Source organism: Mustela nigripes, chromosome X, assembly GCF_022355385.1.
Source record: "Mustela nigripes isolate SB6536 chromosome X, MUSNIG.SB6536, whole genome shotgun sequence".
NCBI classification, from domain to species: Eukaryota; Metazoa; Chordata; class Mammalia; order Carnivora; family Mustelidae; genus Mustela; species Mustela nigripes.
The window spans coordinates 29,964,912-29,983,622 of NC_081575.1; the positions used below are offsets into that span (position 1 = coordinate 29,964,912).

At 44.3% G+C, this 18,711-nt stretch overlaps 1 protein-coding gene across 1 annotated transcript; it reads left to right on the forward strand.

The window, feature by feature from the left end:
• The first annotated feature begins 23 nt into the window (after window positions 1-23).
• Window positions 24-15,561, forward strand: NKRF (NFKB repressing factor). Its single transcript, XM_059385409.1, has 3 exons — window positions 24-755; window positions 11,389-11,519; window positions 12,578-15,561. Exons 1-3 carry the CDS (start codon window positions 490-492, stop codon window positions 14,533-14,535), a joined length of 2,355 nt encoding a protein of 784 aa, XP_059241392.1. The 5' UTR covers window positions 24-489; the 3' UTR covers window positions 14,536-15,561.
• The last annotated feature ends 3,150 nt before the right edge of the window (window positions 15,562-18,711 follow it).

The window sequence follows — 18,711 nt, forward strand, 5'->3', positions numbered from 1 at the left end:
GCGAGATTCAGCTACGGGATTTCGAAGTTAGGGAACAGCCGCGGCGCACGCGCGCTGGCCTCACAACCTCGGGGCGGCACGCGGGTAGGTAGCCTAGAGCCCAGAGGAGGGGGAGCAGAGCGTGCTGGTGTCTCCCCCGTCCCCCGGTCACCGCGCAGTGCGTGGGTCTGCGGGTCGCTGGAGGTGCGGAGCAACGGGCCGGGCCGGCCTCCCCGGCGCGCTTGTGACCGCGACGGGCGTCCTCCTGCGCCTCCACGAGTTGGAGGAGTGCCGCCGGCGTGCGCCCCGGCATCGGGACGTGAGCTCGTGCTCGCCTTTTCCTTTTTAACGGTCACCCCCCGCAACGCACACACTCCAGTCCCCTGCGAGTTGGTCTTCGCGCCTCGGCGCGCCCCTCCTCACCCGACTCCTCCCACCGACCCCCGTCCCCGTTCGTTCCTGGTGGGTAGCCGGCTTCATCCCTGGGGTCCCTGCTTGGGGGCGGAGAAGATGGCTGGCGGACGTCTGCTGCTGGGGGGCGACTTCCTGTCGCCGCCGCCGCTGCCCCCCCTCCCGCCGCCGCCGCTGCCGCCCCTCCCGCCGCCCCCGCCCGAGCCAGTGCTGGAGCAGTGGCGCTATAGCCACGAAAGTGACTGGCAGTGGGCTCTGCGGCGCAGCTTCATCTGTCGCCACCTGCACAGCTATCCCGGGGCTGCCCTGGACCAGCTCCTCGCTCTCTCCGCCGCCTGGACCAACCACGTTTTCCTGGGCTGCAGGTGAGGAGAGTGTGAGGGTCGGCTTAGGGACCCGGTAGGGGTCTCGGGGTTGGGATTCGGGACAGAGACGGGGGCAGGGTACGGACGGAGGCTTAGAGGCTAGAGATCTGGAGGTGCTGGAGGACACCAGAGGGTTCAGTACTGGTCTGGGGGATCGGCCGAGCGAGGTGGTGGAGGATGACATAAGAGCCAGAGGAAGGGTGCGGGGATCGCGGGAGCAGCTCCTCCAGGACCAGGGATGGAGATGAAGCAGCAGCTGGAAGGGGATTGTGGAGGGGTGGTCATTGTGGCGGTGGTTTTGGAAGGCGTGGGAAATGACGAAGAGCAGAATCTCGGACCTGCGTAGGACCTTGCAAGGATGCGGTATCTGCAGAGATACTCGACAGTAGGGGCTTCGAGGGTCTGCGGGCGGAGTGGGGGGGTGGGGTGGGGGACGAAGGGAACCCTGTTAGTCTCCTCCTGACCACTCCCTCTCTCCATCCCCATTAAATAAAATAGCACCAGCCCCCCCGGCGGGGTTTTACTGTCTTCTCCTGCGGAAGCGGTTTGTATGAGGTCTCTCAGCCACAGGGTCCGCCTTGCTTGTGGATTTGCGCATAATGTGTCTGGACGCAAACAAAGAGATGGATATATTTTACTCTAAAAATGGATTGCTCTCCTTTTACCATAAATGTGATCAGGAGAATTAATATTTGGCCTCTGGGTGAGCCTTTAGGGGTGTGTGCGTGTGTGCGCGCGTGTGTACCCCCCCTTCCTAGAACCTGGTGCGCCTTCTGAACAGGCCTCTTTAAGAGCTCTTTGCAATTCAATGGATACTGCAGTATGGTTCCAGCGCATTTTTTTTTTAACGGACTACTTGGACCTCTGTCCTTCTGCACCCCCAAATCGGTCCTAGACTAATCATTCCTTTGAAAGACTAGACGCTTCTTTTTTTGGACACTCCTGCCTCACAGTTAATTTTTTATTAGGAAAGATGAGAAATTCTGGAAAATGATCAGATCAAATTCAGTCAATTCAGTTCTAGGAATGACCATAACAGATACAGAAAAATAGTATTGTCCACGTCTACCATTATTTCTTGAACACAGCATCTAGTGTATACTGTTTTCCTCTGATCACCAAAACTTATTTTTTCCTATTTTCTCTAGGTTAGTATAATTTCTGCCTCCAGAGACAATGATTATTTTACTGGAGGAACTGGTTATAACTGGGGAAGCCTCAGTTATTAATTTGGATAAATCTAATTGACCTTCACTTAACAATATTGTTTTTTCAGTTGAAAAGGTACCTTTATTCTATAATCATACATCTCCTTGATATCACAGAAGGCCACGGGAAATCTGAATCCTGAAAAAAAATTTACGTGGGGGAGAATAGCTATCCTTTGTGTTAATAATAAATCTTACCTTTCCACAAGAACGTAAGCTCTTTTGGGAAAGAGGTTTTTGCTCTCTTGTTCACACTTTATCCTCAGTGCCTAGAACAGTGTCTTCTGCATGATGGCCACTCAGTAAATATGTATGGGATAACAGATGAATATAGCTTTATAATGTACATTTTATTTATGTATCTCTCTTAATACAACAACCTTGGGAATTAGGTGGTATCTCATTTTTACAGCTAAATCAACGGAGGACAAGAAGCTAAGTGACTTTTCCAAGGTCCCACAGTTGGGACTAGGACTCAGGTCTTCTAGTGCTCTTTCCACTGAGACACGGCTGCTGTATTTGGGAAGGATGGACCAGGAGTGAAAGCAAGTAACTGACACAAGCCACATCATTATTATATCTCAGGATTTCATTCCAAGAACAACAGCCCTTTATATAACCAGGGCATTAACCAGCACAGAGCAGGCCAATGGTAGTTGGTGTTAAAAGCTTAAGCATCCGGGACATTTTGTGTGTGTGTGCACTCGCCCAAGCACATCTGTGTGTAGGGTGGGTGTGTAACCAGATGAATGAACATATATATGTACACGGACATACACGCATTCCATGTCACATTTTAGTTAGGTCAGTTCTGTCAGTACAAGAATTGCCATAACATTATCAAATAGCTTAACTGAAGAATGTTTACATTGTATCTGATAGCATAGATACAGGAGAAGGGAAGGGGCAACAAAGAATCTTGGAAGCCAGGGACCACGTGCAGTGTTCTGTGTTAGTCAGGCTTCATCCAGCTGTCAGCTCAGGGGTGGGGGGAGGGTAAATCTACATTCCAATACTTCTTAAGGTTGATGTTGGCAGAGCTCATTTTCTGGTGTGTTCTTCTATGACAGAAGATTGTTCTCTCAAGGGAACTGCAGAATACATGGTGTAGCAGCCTATTCTAAATTTAACTGTGGCTTTGTGGTTCATCCCTTGACTTTGGGAACAGGTTGTAAACAGTAGCACTCCCCCCCTCCCCTGCCCAAATGAAGGGCTTTCTGTGTTTCCTTTTAGTTAGGGCCAAAATAACTCCTAGGTCAGGGGTATCTTTGAAAACTCTTTCATCATAAGACCAAGACAGGAGGCGCTCACACGTTCAGGGAGGCAAGCTGTGTTTCATTTCTTTTGGTGATAGCAGTGATTTTCATGGTACAAGCTTGACTATCTTAATTCTGCAGCAGTGGTTCTCAAACTTATGTGAGCATCACAGTCATCTGTCGGGCTTGTTGAAACACAGATTGCTGGGGCCCCAGCCCAGGCTTTCTGATTCAGTAGGTCTGAAGCAGGACCCCTGAATCTGCATTTTTAACAAGTTCCCAGGTGATACTGATGATCAGGTGATGCTGGTCCAGTGATTACACCATGAGAACCACTGCTTTATAGGATAAAATAAAGCAGTGCTTTTCCAGTCTGCTTTTTGATCATTTTTCCCCCCCTCATGGTCTAGGCAACCAGGAAGTTCAAATAGCTGAAGTTCTTTCTCTTCACTGTTTGTCTGTTTCATAAAAGTAAACAACCTGTCAAAAGATTTTTTTCCTGCAAGCAATTTCTAAGATATGTCTTGTGGCAAATGAAAGGTTAATGCAGGTGGGTGGGGAGATGGGGTAACTGGACGGTGGGCGTGAAGGAGAGCACGTGATGGAACGAGCACTGGGTGTTAGAGGCAACTGATGAATCACTACATTCTACCCCTGAAACAAGCAAACAAAAAAAAGGTGCAGTCTTCTAAGCAACTGTATCTATAGCACTCACGTAATTTTTCCTAGGAATGTCTGGGAACCATAAAATTTTTACTTAAAAACTGTAGATAATGTATCTATCCTCAGGTTTTCAATGGTTCTTCATCAATAGGATTAGAAGCAGAATCCTGGCCTATTGATTTTTGATGAGATATTTATAGGAAAAATGTATCTTACAATGAAACCAGGTTTGCTGCCTTGATTATTGTCTCTTCCTTGTTGCTATGAGACTGATTTTTGGAAGGCAGGTGCCAGTTGAGCTCATGTTGTGAACCTAACTTTGCACATAGGTGGCCTGCATCTAAAGAAATGGGAGTGGGGGTTTTCAAAAGATTTACCAATAATCTGACTGTGGATTATTCCCTTATGATGTTAAGAGTCTTATTAATAGTTTTGAATAAATAATTTTATACTCGGAAATTCTGATCTTTATTTAGTTTTCAAACCTCAGCTGTTCTTCGGACCTAGAAGAACAGTTGAATAAATTTTTTAAAATTTGGGGAGCATTACTACATATTTGTTAAATTTCAGGTGCATTGTAGATCATAAGTGTACACCTGTCTTTTTCCAAGAATGTAAGATTCATGAAGTCACATGGCTTTGTCCATTATAACTCATCTTTATGTATGCCAGGCATGGTGGGACAGTTGAATAGCATCCTGATTTCCAAAAGCTTGGTACAAAATAAGCTATCTTTGAAAACCCTAAAGACCTGCTGAGGCTTTCTTGGTTTTGTTTTTTTAAGCATTTATGATCAAATGGGTAAATTAACAGACTTTTAAATATATAATATGCATGCATCTGAAAATTACTGTATTAGATTTGCCTTAATGATACTTTTCATCATGGTCTCTCCATAAGGTAAAATATTATATAGCCATTAAAACTCATGCGGTAATGACATAGAAAAAAAAAAAAACCTATGATCTCATAAATTAAGAACACCCCCCCCCACCCTACCAGAGTGCAGATCAACATAGATGATCTGTAGGAGACATGGAGGGGAGGCGGCGATATGGAAAGCATAGGGAAAGGAAAGAAAGTAAACTCCAGATGTTGATGAGGTATCAGGGGTTGGGTTTGTAGGTGCTTTTCTTGGTGGGTTCTCTAAAATGTCTGGAGGAAAGGTGATCCTTCATTTTTTTAAAGATTTATTTGTTTATTTAAGAGAGAGGAGGAGTGGGGGCAAAGAGAGAGAGAGAAGAGAGAGAAAATCCCAGGCTGACTCCATTCTGAGCACAGAGGCTGAGGCAGGGCTCAATCTCCTGACCCCGAGATCAGAGCCTCAGCTGAAATCAAGAGTCGGATGCTTAACCACTTAACCGACTGCACCACCCAGGCACCCCTTATAGCAGATTTCAAAGTAACGCCTTTATGGGCTCCTGGGTGGCGCAGTCAGTTAAGTGAACGACTCTTGATTTTAGCCCGTCCTCATCTGAGGGTCTTGAGATCCAGCCCTGCCTCAGCCTCTATACTCAGAATGGAGTCAGTCTGGGATTTTCTCTCCCTCTCCCAGCCGGTGCACTCCCTCTCTTTCTCTAAAATAAACAGATCTTTTAAAAATAAGTAAATCTACTATGAAAAAATACATAATGGAAACTGGTGCTCACTCTCTCTTTCTGTAAAGTAAATAAGCAGATCTTTTAAAAACAAGTAAATCTACTATGAAAAAATACATAATGGAAGCCAGTAATGAAAGTTTAACTGGCTTGGCTTATTTAAAATTTGTGGAACCACTTCTTTGTTCTTGGATAGCTATTCTCTGAAGAATTTTAGAAATGGGAATAAAATAAAATAAGACCTAGTGGTCTTATTGAAGACTCTAGATTAATTTTTGCATTGTTCTCTGAATAGTCAAGAGTCAGATGCTAAATAGTCTTTTCCATTATTGTTGGAGCTGGTTGGGTTTCCTCAGTATTATGACTTCCTAATAAAGGACTGAGAAGCAGACTGTGTTCACAGCCTACGCAAAGGTTTATTTTTATAGCCCATGGGTGACATTGAATTTTGTGGCAGATGTAATGAATAGGGAACAGGAAGTAGGTATATAATCACTACTACTGCTGGAAGAAGCCTGAGAGAAAAGTGAATGGAATGAGCCCCAAATGCATCATTTGTGCGGGCTGTATGTCTGACATACGTGGCGTTTACAGTTGTACACCGTATTTGCGATCAGGCTGGAGTGGAAGTCTGGAGAATGTTAACTGGAACTCACGGTGAGTGGCTTGAGTGTAGTACAATTCAGGTAGCAAAAGTGGCATCACCAGTTCAACATTTATAGACTTTCATTTTCATAATCTTCTGTTTTCATCCTGTGCCTTGGAATTTGGACTCCCAAGTCTGAATGGAAGTGATACATAGAAAGCACAGTGTTTTAGGCTATACTTTTTTTTCTTTTTTTTTGGCTATATAAGAAAAAATGAAAACAAAATTACTCTTGGCATTTAAATAGTGATGTTAGCAGCAGCAGTAGGAGCAATTATCAGTGGGAAGTGCGGGTTAAAACCGAGCTAGCTTGTGCTGATCTCCGTGAAGCCCACCATGTCCCGACTTCTCAGCTTTGCAGGGAAAGATGTCTGCTGGGTGTGGAACCGGTTGGGCCAAAAGTGGAAGATGTTACCCTCCTTCAGGTTCAGAACCTATTCATGTCAAGGCTTGATAGTTAACTCATATTCAGAACTTTCTTCCCAAATGCCACCAGGCATCTCTTTTTTGATCATAGGTCAGGAAAGGCTCTCAAGGGAGGAAGGGTGAGTAGGTCCCCACGATAACAAGGACTTCACTTGGGCGCCTGGGTGGCTCAGTGGGTTAAGCCGCTGCTTTCGGCTCAGGTCATGATCTCAGGGTCCTGGGATCGAGTCCCACCTCGGACCCTGTGCTCAGCAGGGGGCCTGCTTCTCTCTCTCTCTCTCTCTCTCTCTGCCTGCCTCTCCATCTACTTGTGATCTCTCTCTGTCAAATAAATAAAATCTTTAAAAAAAAAAAAAACCAAAAACAAGGACTTCACTTGAGCCTCTATGTTTGTTTCTCTGCAGTTACAGGATATTCTTCTGTCAAGCAGCCAATCTACTTTATAAGGAAGCCTTTTAAATATTGTGTATCTTAAAGCTATTTATTGTGGGAAAAAATCAAACACAAACTTTAAAGAGTTTAGTGGACCTCCATGTCCCCTCAGTCAACTTCAGCAGTGTCAACAGTTTATGTCATGCCATCCTTCTCATGTCTTCGGTTGTGCCCCCAGTTTTTCTTGTGGGAGATAGTCTGGAGTATATTAAAGAAAATCTTAACATCATTTCCCCTGCGAATACTTCAGTATGTATATGTCCTGGACAAGAGTTTTTATTTTTATTTTTTTTAATGGGAGGAAGGGCAGAGGGAGAGAAAGAGAATCTTAAGCAGGCCCCGCTGAGCTTTGAGCCCATAACCGGGCTCTGTCTCACAACCCTGAGACCTTGACCTGAGCCCAAATCAGGAGTCGGATGATTAACCAACACAGCCACCCAGGTGCCTCACAGATAAGCATTTTTACAAATAGAGTCCTGATAGGGGTGCCTGGGTGATCTCAGCTCAGAGCTCAGGTTTTGATCTCAGGGTTGTAGGTTCAACCCCCATGTTGGGCTCCATGCTGGGTGTGGAGCCTACTTTAAAAATAGGGCGTCTGGGTGGCTCAGTCGTTAAGCATCTACCTTTGGCTTGGGTCATGATCCCAGGGTCCTGGGATGGAGCCCTACATTGGGCTCCCTGCTCTGCGGGAAGCCTGCTTCTCCCTCTCCCACTTCCCCTGCTGTGTTCCATCTCTCACTGTGTCTCTCTCTGTCAAATAAAATATTTTAAAAACTAGAGTCATAATACCATTATTTACACTCAACAAAATTAACAGTAATTTCTTAAAACCCATGTTCAGTTTTCCCCGTTGTCACAAAGTATATTTTTTTCAACTTTATTTTTAAGTAATCTCTTATACCCAGCATGGGGCTCAAACTCAACAACTCTGAGGTCGAGAGTCACATGCTGTATGGACTGAGCCAGCCAACGCCCCTTATTTGTATTTTGGTTTGATTCATGATCCATACCAGGTCCATGCATTGTATTTGGTTCATCTGTCTCCTTTAATCTATAACCGCATTCCCCTATCTGTTTATTTTCATGCTGTTGATTTGACAAAGAAACTGGATTGTTTCCTTCACTGGCTATGTTCTTATGGTGATGTTTAATATATTTCTGGGAGTGAAGGACTTGCTTAGGTTCAGGTTCAGTTATTTGAAGGACAATACTTTATAGATAGTGTGTTATATTTCCTGTCATATCATATAAGGGACACATGTCTGCTTGTCTCATTTTTTAGTGATATTAAGATTATAAAGTTCCCATCAACTTTTTAATTTTTATTTTATTTCTTTAAAAGATTTTATTTATTGGGGCGCCTGGGTGGCTCAGTGGGTTAAAGCCTCTGCCTTTCACTTGGTCATGATCCCAGAGTCCTGGGATCAAGCCCCGCATCAGGCTCTGTGCTCAGCAGGAAGCCTGCTTCCCTTCGTCTCTCTGCCTACCTGTGATCCCTGTCTGTCAAATAAATAAAATAAAATTAAAAAAAAAATAAAAGATTTTATTTATTTATTTGACACAGACAGATCAGAAGTAGGCAGAGAGGGAGAAACAGGGTCCCCACTGAGCAGAGAGCCCAATGCAGGGCTCGATCCCAGGACCCTGAGACCATGAACTGAGCCGAAGGCAGAGGCTTAACCCTCTGAGCCACCCAGGTGCCCCCCCATCAACTTTTTTTAATCAAAATTTTTATTGAGATAATTATAGATTCACATGCAGTTGTAGGAAATAATACAAAGAGAAGCCCTGCATTCTTTACCCAGTTCCCCCAATGATAATGTTTTGTAGAATTATTGTGTAATATCAAAACTATGACAGTGATATTGTTAACAATCCACTGATTTTATTCAGTCTCCCAGTTTTACTAGTACTCGTGTGTGTGTGTGTGTGTGTGTGTGTGTGTATGCACGCATGCATATGTGTTTGGTTGAAACAATATTGCATGTGGAGATTTGTATATCCACTGCCACAGTCAAGATATTGAATAGTTCCAGTACTACAAGGATCCCTCACATCACGCTTTTATAACCACATCCGGGGCGTCTGGGTGGCCCAGTCAGTTAAGCATCTGCCTCTGGCTCAGGTCATGATCCCAGGGTCCTGTGATCAAGCTCTGCATCAGGGTCCTTGCTCAACAGGGATCCTGCTTCTCTCTCTGCTACCACTCTCCCTGCTGTGTGCACGTGCTCTCTCTCTCTCTGACAGATAAATAAAATCTTTAAAAACAAACAAATCACATCCGTTTCCTTCCCACTCACCATGGTATTGTGTGTATCAGTAGTTTACTCCTTCGTATTGCTGAGTAGTGTTCTGAGGGGTGTGTGTACCAGTTTGACCATCTGCCCGTTGACGGACTTCTGAGTGGATTGCAGTTTTTGGCAGTTAACAAATAAAACTGCTGTGAGCATTCATGTACAGGTTTTTGTGTGAATGTAAGTTTTGATTTCTCTGAGATAAATGGCCCCGAAAAGGGGGTCATTGCTAGGTCATGTGGTAATTGCATGTTTAATTTTGTAAGACGCTTCCAAGTTGTTTTCCTGAGTGGCCGTATGATTCTACATTCCCTCCAGCAGTTGATGAATGGTCCAGTTCCTCTGTGGGCCTTGCCAGCATTTGATGTTGTGGCTCTTTTTTACTTTAGCCATTCTGAGGGTGCATAGTGGTGCCTCATTGTGATTTTAAATTACATCTCTGGTTAATGATGTTGACCATCTTTTCTTGTGCTTATTTGCAATATATGTGTCGTCTTTGGTTAAATGTTCTGTTCATGTCTTTTTGTACACACACACATACACATATAGTTGCATTTTGAGAGATTGTTATACTGGATACTAGTTTTTGTGGGGTTTTAGGGGGGGCGGGTCAGGTGTTTGGTTTGTAAATAACTCTTCCAGTCTGTAGCTTGTCTTTTGTCCTCTCACAGGGACTTTGAGAGCAAAAGTTTTTAATTTTGATGAAGTCCATTTTATCAGTTTTTCCTTTTATGGATCTTGCTTTTGGTGTCAAGTATGAGAACTGTTGGCCTAGCCCTAGATTCTGAAGATTTTCCCCTATTTTTTAAGATTTTATTTATTTATTTATTTGACAGAGGTCAAAGTAGGCAGAGAGGCAGGCAGAGAGAGGGGGGATGCAGGCTCCCCGCAGAGCAGAGAGCCCAATGTGGGGCTCAATCCCAGGACCCTGAGATCATGACGTGAGCCAAAGGCAGAGGCTTTAACCCACTGAGCCACCCAGGCGCTCTATTTTTTTTTTTAATAATTAGTTTTACATTTTACATTTAGGTCCGTGACACATTTTCAGTGAATTTTGGGATGAGAAGTGAGGTTGGGGTTTGTTGCCCAATTACTCCAGCACCATTTACTGAAAAGCAAGGCCGCCTCTACTGAGTTGCTTTTGCGACTTGAACATGTTTCTGGGGGTCTCTTTCTGGGTTCTTCTCCATCAGCTTTTCACCTCATAGGCCTAGCAGCCATTGATGATGATTATTTTATGATGGGTTGCAGAATGGCAGTAGTCTATTGTTCCTGCAGTTACTAGCTGGAATGCTTCCATAAAAGAGATTTTTCTCATTGACTCTTAGTTACTCTGATGTACAATTTGTACAAAAAAATACCAGATAAATGCTTGCTTTCTTCCTTTAATATTACCTGTTTGGAAACAGGAGTAATGACTTGATTCCCTGCCGTCTTCCAAAGGTGACCAGTAATGAGTTTGTAAGTATTATTGTAAACTAACAGATTGTTAGTGTATTTGTTGTGTCTGAATCCACTGCAGGTCGTTATTCTCACTGCTACTCTGGTTGGCTCACTTTGCCGGTAGGAATGTGTTCACATTGGCTTTTGAGTCTATTTGACACAACTCCTGAGGCCTTTCACAGCTTCCTTGTTTCCAGGCACAGGAATATCTCCCAGGTTCATCTTGTACATTTCCTCCCCCAGATTTGGAATCGGCCATTTCTGTAAGGACCCTGATTCTCTTTTTTATGGGAAATGGTAAGGACCGCAGTCTGGATGTCAACATCCCAGCCACTCTTAGTACCTGAGTACCTCTGTAAACACACAGATGCAGTTATTTACACAGGATATACATATATGATAGAAGTCATGAGTTGATATGGATGCTTCTAATTCAAATTAAAAGATCTTCCTTTAAATGTCTTGCTTTTATGTTCCTATGTCTTCTAATGACAGTAAGATAGGTAAATTTTGATAGGTAAATATTATAGGCCACATTCTTCAGTTTTAGAGCTAAGATAATCTGTTGACATAGTCCTATGGGAGCAATTACAAGATGAGCTCATGTAGAAGCTTTTTAAAAACTGCATTCATACCTGTTTTAACTGTAGATTCTATTAATTAATAGGTACAGCCCACGCCTGATGGAAAAAATTCTCCAAATGGCTGAAGGTATTGATATTGGGGAGATGCCTTCATATGACCTGATGCTGTCCAAACCTTCCAAAGGTCAAAAACGTCACCTCTCAGCATGTGACGGTGAGTATACTTGTTTCTGGAAGGTGGGGTTTGAAGAAACAACATGGCTTTTTAAAAAAATGGTATGAGTGTGGTATATGGTCTTCAGTAACATTGGGAACATTGGATCTTACACAAATGTGAAAGAGTTTTAACTTAGTTATGTACAGTTTTGTGTTGAGGATGCTGAAAGGAACTGAAAACTAAGAATATGGATTCAAACGATAATGCTATCTGTAAAGTCCATGCCATGGAACCTCCCTCTAAGCAGAACAACCTTATACTCTGATCATTTGAACATCTAAGTAACTAAATGCTCTTGGAGGGGTCCAAGACAGACCAGCTTTCTACTGAGCAGTGGTGTTGGAAGGAAGCTCCAGTGTCTGGTCTAGCCTCAACAGAGAGTCCTTCCACAGCGTTCAATTCGCTGTCCCCCGTAAATCACGGGTCTCCAGCTGCTGTTGGTTCTAGAAATAAAATAGACCAAACTACCCTTTTGTGCAGAATGGGTCAGAACTAAGATTTTGAAGCTAAAAACCTTTGGGATCTTTTGATTATTATTTTTTATTTGATTTTTAGCCACAACCACATAAAGAACTGTGACAGAGTTACATCTGCTGCCAAAGAGAGAGGCTGTGTACACGCCTCGGCCGTCACCTCTTTTGCGCTAGAGCCGTCTCTTCTGTTCGCAGTTTTTTATGAAGGGCGCTCTCCAGCACAGGTGGGGTGAGATTATCCTGGAACAACCTGTTAGCCAGTACACTTCACCTGTGCTTTACCTTGTTAGATACAGAAGCACCTACCAGTCACATGTGGTGGTGACCTGCATACCTGATTCGGTGGCATATTTTCTGTCAACTTTCTTCCCTTAACACGTGGGACAGGCAGCATCCCTTCTTCTGCCAGAATCCTACGTTGATATTTGAGTCCCTTCCCCTAAATACCCTGAAGTTTTTGTGATGGGAAGTGTCTTGTACCAACAGTGCAATTTGCAAATGACACAGTTGGTACTGTCTTGCTGTTTGCTTCTTTTGAAATACTTCATTTTTAATGAATTCTAAATTTCACTTGTTCTATAGGTCAAAATCCTCCTAAAAAGCAAGCCGGTTCCAAATTGCATGTGAGACCTCGTTTTGAGCCTGTGCATTTTGTAGCTAGTAGTTCAAAGGATGAGAGACAGGAAGATCCCTATGGCCCTCAAACAAAAGAGGTAAATGAACAAACACATTTTGCCGGCATGCCAAGAGACATCTACCAAGATTATACTCAAGACTCTTTCAGTGTGCAAGACGGGAATTCTCAGTATTGTGATTCATCAGGATTTATTTTCACAAAAGAGCAGCCCGTAACAGCCAACATGTATTTTGACAGCGGGAACCCTGCCCCAAGCAGCACGTCGCAGCCGGCAAACCCTCAGTCGGGCCCTGAGCCTTCCCCGTCACAGACATTTCCTGAGTCAGTGGTAGCCGAGAAGCAGTACTTTATTGAAAAATTGACAGCGACTATCTGGAAGAACCTTTCGAACCCGGAGATGACTTCTGGCTCTGATAAAATCAATTACACCTATATGTTAACTCGGTGTATTCAGGCATGTAAGACGAATCCCGAGTACATATACGCTCCTTTAAAAGAGATCCCTCCTGCTGACATCCCCAAAAATAAAAAACTTTTAACAGACGGTTATGCGTGTGAAGTCAGATGCCAAAATATCTACTTAACCACGGGTTACGCCGGCAGCAAGAATGGGTCCAGGGATCGAGCTACTGAGCTAGCTGTGAAACTCCTACAGAAGCGTATTGAAGTTCGAGTCGTCCGGAGGAAGTTCAAGCACACGGTCGGGGAGGACCTTGTGGTGTGTCAGGTCGGCATGCCCACCCACGACTTTCCTCCGGCCCTGAAGCCGCCGGAGGAGCTGGTGGTGCTCGCTAAAGATGCCTCCGGGCAGCCGATTTTTAACGCTTCCGCCAAACACTGGACCAACTTTGTCCTTACCGAAAACGCAAACGACGCGATCGGCATCCTCAACAATTCCGCCTCCTACAACAAGATGTCAGTCGAGTACAAGTATGAGATGATGCCAAACCGCACGTGGCGTTGCCGTGTGTTTCTGCAAGACCACTGCTTAGCTGAAGGTTACGGAACCAAAAAAACAAGTAAACACGCGGCTGCTGATGAGGCCTTGAAAATCCTCCAGAAAACACAGCCCACCTACCCCTCGGTCAAAAGTTCACAGTGCCAGACAGGCTCTTCACCCAGGGGATCTGGAAAGAAGAAAGATATAAAGGATCTGGTAGTTTACGAGAATTCTTCAAATCCAGTGTGCACCCTGAACGACACGGCCCAGTTCAACCGCATGACGGTCGAGTACGTCTACGAAAGAATGACCGGCCTCCGGTGGAAATGCAAGGTGATCCTCGAGAGTGAAGTGATCGCAGAAGCCGTCGGGGTGAAGAAAACGGTCAAATATGAAGCCGCCGGGGAAGCTGTGAAAACCCTTAAGAAGACCCAGCCGACCGTCATCAACAATTTGAAGAAGGGGGCTATCGAAGATGTGATTTCCAGAAATGAAATCCAGGGCCGCTCAGCGGAGGAGGCTTACAAACAACAGATCAAAGAAGACAACATAGGAAACCAGCTGCTGAGAAAGATGGGCTGGACGGGCGGTGGTTTAGGTAAATCTGGCGAGGGCATTCGGGAACCCATCTCTGTCAAAGAGCAGCATAAGCGAGAAGGGCTCGGTCTTGACGTGGAGAGGGTGAACAAAATCGCCAAAAGAGATATTGAGCAGATCATCCGCAACTACGCCCGCTCCGAGAGCCACACGGATTTGACTTTCTCCACGGAGCTGACTAACGACGAGCGGAAGCAGATACACCAGATTGCCCAGAAGTACGGCCTTAAGAGTAAGTCGCATGGGGTCGGCCACGATAGGTACCTGGTGGTAGGAAGAAAAAGACGGAAGGAAGACCTACTAGATCAGCTCAAACAGGAAGGCCAAGTGGGGCATTACGAGCTCGTGATGCCTCAAGCCAATTGAGCTCTTAACTAATTTATTTTGTAAACACCCAAGGAGGCAGATTTGTGAATTAAAGAAATGCCACATGTCCTGGTTGCAGAGTACATTCATTCTTAAGATGTTTCACCTTGTTCATTTCCTATAGTGCTCTATTAGCTATCGGAACCTGAAGAATTATGTCCGCCCGTATTAGCTTGGGTCCCGCAGATGATATTGTGCAGTTACTGTTTGTGTCTTTCATATTGCTGTGTCCCTCCGATTTCAGTAGTTTGTACAAAGCAAGAACACGTATCACAGTGGAATTTCACCCCGAGAAGGAAATTCCCATTTCAAAGGGCATAGCACAGCAGCCTGCAACAGTAGTGACATTGACCGCGATGACGGTCAAACTCCAGTCTGAACTTCAGACTTCCTGAAGACGCCGGGTCGTTTTGTATTACTATTTTCATCTTTGTGTGAAGCCAGTTCAAGAATGTTTAACGGTAAATTGTGCTGTACGTGTAAATGTCGTTCCTGACTAAATGATGTAAAACTTTCTTAAAGTAATTTTAGTGTTCATTTATTTATAACTTCTACCATGTGGTTTCCGGAATATTGGAAGTGATTTACTGTTACCTTGTGGTATATGAATTTTAACAAATCCTAGTCTTCATGCCGAGAGAGCACTACTTGAGAGAGCCGTTGAGAAGTTTCACAAACTTTGACCCAACCCGAAGGAAGGAAGCTGGAGCTGTTTGTCCTTGGGGCCTCGCAGCGGGCCTCGCAGCAACTCCGCGTTATAGCCGTCCTGCCGCCTGGGCGTGTGGCACAGCCCAGCCGTGGCAGGACCGGGTGAAAGACCGCAGACACATTGGTGCTTGGACGAAAAGGTCAGTCGGCCGGTCCCTCTCTCACACAGCTTATTAAGCCCCGAAAGCCAACTTTGTAACATATTTAAAACTGCTATTTTCGCTTATTTCTGGAATGTAAAAAAAAAATGTATAAAAAAGAACTAGTGTATGCTTCCTGAATAAAAAGGAGCTGATGTTGATCAAAATGGCAGCGTGCTTATTTTGGGCAGCAGCCTAGGAGCCACACTTTGGGTTATCAGGAGACAGGAAGTGGCGTTTGCACAAAATGTTTCAACACCAGAGCACACGTGGGTGAATGTCATGACTTAGCCGAGTCAGTCTGGTCTGGTGTCCGTCACTTTCCTATGGACCAATACACTGGGCGCAACCAAACCTTTGGCTGTGTCCTTTTATGTGATTTTGGTCTTGCAGCTCCGATAAATCAAGTGTCACTATTCAGAGATGAATAGTAATACGGAGAGTTAAACACGCCAGTGAAATGATAGAACAATTAGGTTGTTCACAGTGTCTGGAAACATTTAGCACCACACTTGACAGGTAATTGGCCCACAATAAACAGTAATTTCCTTTCTCCTCTCTTATATTTTAGAATGAAAAAGCTGCCCATTGTAGTTAAATCAGTAGTTTAAAAAATAAAAAGGGATTGGCTTTTATACCTGGATCTCTAGGTTTTAGTCATCTACAGCTATTCAAACTGTGTGACACTTGCTTTTTACTAACTCCCTTTCTCTTACAGATGCTTGCCCTTTCCCAATGTTGGCAGGAAGAGAAATGAGGTGTGCATTTTATTTGGGAACTTACTGTTTTAACAATGGCAAAGGGAACATAAGCTAAGATATATAGGATTTTTTTAAACCTAGAGGGCTCATGCCAACCTGGAGAAGCTGTGGCTCAATTAGCAAGTTAGAAAAGCCAGCCTTAGTTCTCTTGAGTAAGAGGGGCTTTGAGTAAGAGTTCTCTTTTCCCAAGGGGAGCTGAGGGCGGGTGGAGGGGTGGGGTGAAAACTCGTTTCTCCCTTTACATTTCTTTTCTCTTTCCAAAATGGTTGGACAGGGGAAGGCCTGCGGGGAGTAGGGACATAAATCTGGTTTTCTTAAATTTAACAGAACAATATTAACATAGTAAGGGTTAGGGCTCCCAAATAATTGGGCCAACTGTACATTTGGTTCTGGGTTTGAGGGTCCAGATTTGGTGACTTTTTTTTTTTTTTTTAAAGATTTTGTTTGACAGAGATCACAAGTAGGCAGAGAGGCAGGCAGAGAGAGAGGAGGGAGCAGGCTCCTGGCCAAGCAGAGAGTCCAATGTGGGGCTTGATCCCAGGACCCTGGGATCATGACCTGAGACAAAGGCAGAGGCTTTAACCCACTGAGCCACCCAGGCGCTCTTGTTGACTTCTTAGATCAGCTTTGGTATTGATGTGGAATTAGGCTGAAGTCACTTAACTCTGCTTGTCAATAAAATACATTGAGAGTGAGCTGCTGACAACCTTGCTGTCCTGTTTTGTCCTCATTCTGTTCCCCATTCTCTTGGCTCCTCTATTTTCCTTTTCTTGTAAAGAGCAGTCATTTGTAGCTCAGTAACTTTGCTGTAAAACAACAGATAAATGAACTGCTTCAAGTTTTATTTGAACTAAAAAGTTATACTGAAGAAGTAACTCTTTCAGTTACATATATAGCCTTGAGTCTCACAGATCTACTTTTTAGATTTTTTTTCCTCCTTTGATTGCAAAATGAATGGGAATTTCGTGCATTCTTTTGGGAAACTTTTTTTTTTTTTAAAGTAGGATACAGTGCATGGACTTTGCTGTGAGTAAGCCCTGAAGCTGGAGATGGGTCTTAAATAAAAGACTCTTGATTATAACTTGATTACAATCCTCATGGTTCTCCCTCATGCCACCTTCCCCATATCAGAAGGGGCAGAATTAAAGATTCAGGTTCCAATCAGACTTCCATTTGTAAGGGGACCTTACAAATCTGTTTTAACCTTACTATTCTAATTATATGCAGGCAGCCTGTCGCATTTGTTAAAAAGAAAAAAAACATTGTAAAGAAAAAAAGGCAAATTAGCATTAAATGTTTGGTTTGTGTAGTGTCTTTGACAGTGGACATGATGCTTTTAGAGATCAGCTGTTGTAAGGAGACATGGATAATCCCATGGAAAAGATGGTGTTTCTCAGGAGGTGTGTAAAAAGAAAAAATTAAATCTGCACGTTGTGGATCTCACCTTAATTTTTAAAAGTGTGACTAATAGTGTCACTATTTAAGGTACCCAGCCACAGTAGGATGAAAAAGTTAAGGTAAAACTAATCTACCAAATAAAGACCAATTTAATGTGGTTCTACTCTGAAGCAGAAATGGACTTAAGGGAAAGTGTGAAGCACATTTAAGGTTGATGCTCCTAGGTGGGGTTAACCAGTACGTGCATTGAACGAACTCTGCTGCACTAGGGTTCCTTTAGGGGCCATGTCTTAAAGGATGAATATAGTACATACCCCACGAAGACTCATTTTTTAGGATTTGAGAGAGAGTGCGCACAGAGGGAGAGGGAGAAGCAGACTCCCCACTGAGCAGAGTCCGATGTGGGGCTCCATCCCAGGAACTGGAGATCATGACCTGAGCTCCCCAGGCGCCCCATATAAAGACTTAGTTTAATTTCATTTAGCCCCCTACCCCAGACAAGAGGCAAGTGTTTCTACAGTCACTGTTCTTGGCTCTTTAAAATGAGACCAGTTCTTCCCCAGAAGAAAGCAATTTTGTTAAAACAAGATTGAGGATACCTGTACTCCCAAACTTCACTGGGGAGTTAAAATGCCATTTTTAAAAAAAACTTTTTTTAAAGATTTTATTTATTTATTTGACAGAGATGACAAGCAGGCAGAGAGGCAGGCGGCGGGGTGGGGGTGGGGGTGGGGAGCAGGCTCCCTGTGGAGCAGAGAGCCCAATGTGGGGCTTGATCCCAGGACCCTGGGATCATGACCCAAGCCAAAGGCAGAGGCTTTAACCCACTGAGCCACCCAGGCACCCCTTAAAATGCCATTTTATAAGTTTGGTACTATTTGCTTTTAAGCTAGGGCTTCTTAAAAAATTTTTTTAAAAGATATTATTTGACAGAGAGAGATCACAAGTAGAGAGAGATGGGGGAGAAGCAGGCTCCCGGCTGAGCAGAGAGCCCGATGCAGGCCTCAATCCCAGGACCCTGAGATCATGACCCAAGCTGAAGGCAGAGGCTCAACCCACTGAGCCCCCCAGGCACCCTAAGCTAGGGCTTCTTAAAGAGGTGGAATGTCAGGATCAACAAGGCAGATCTTGGGGCGCCTGGGTGGCTCAGTGGGTTAAAGCCTCTGCCT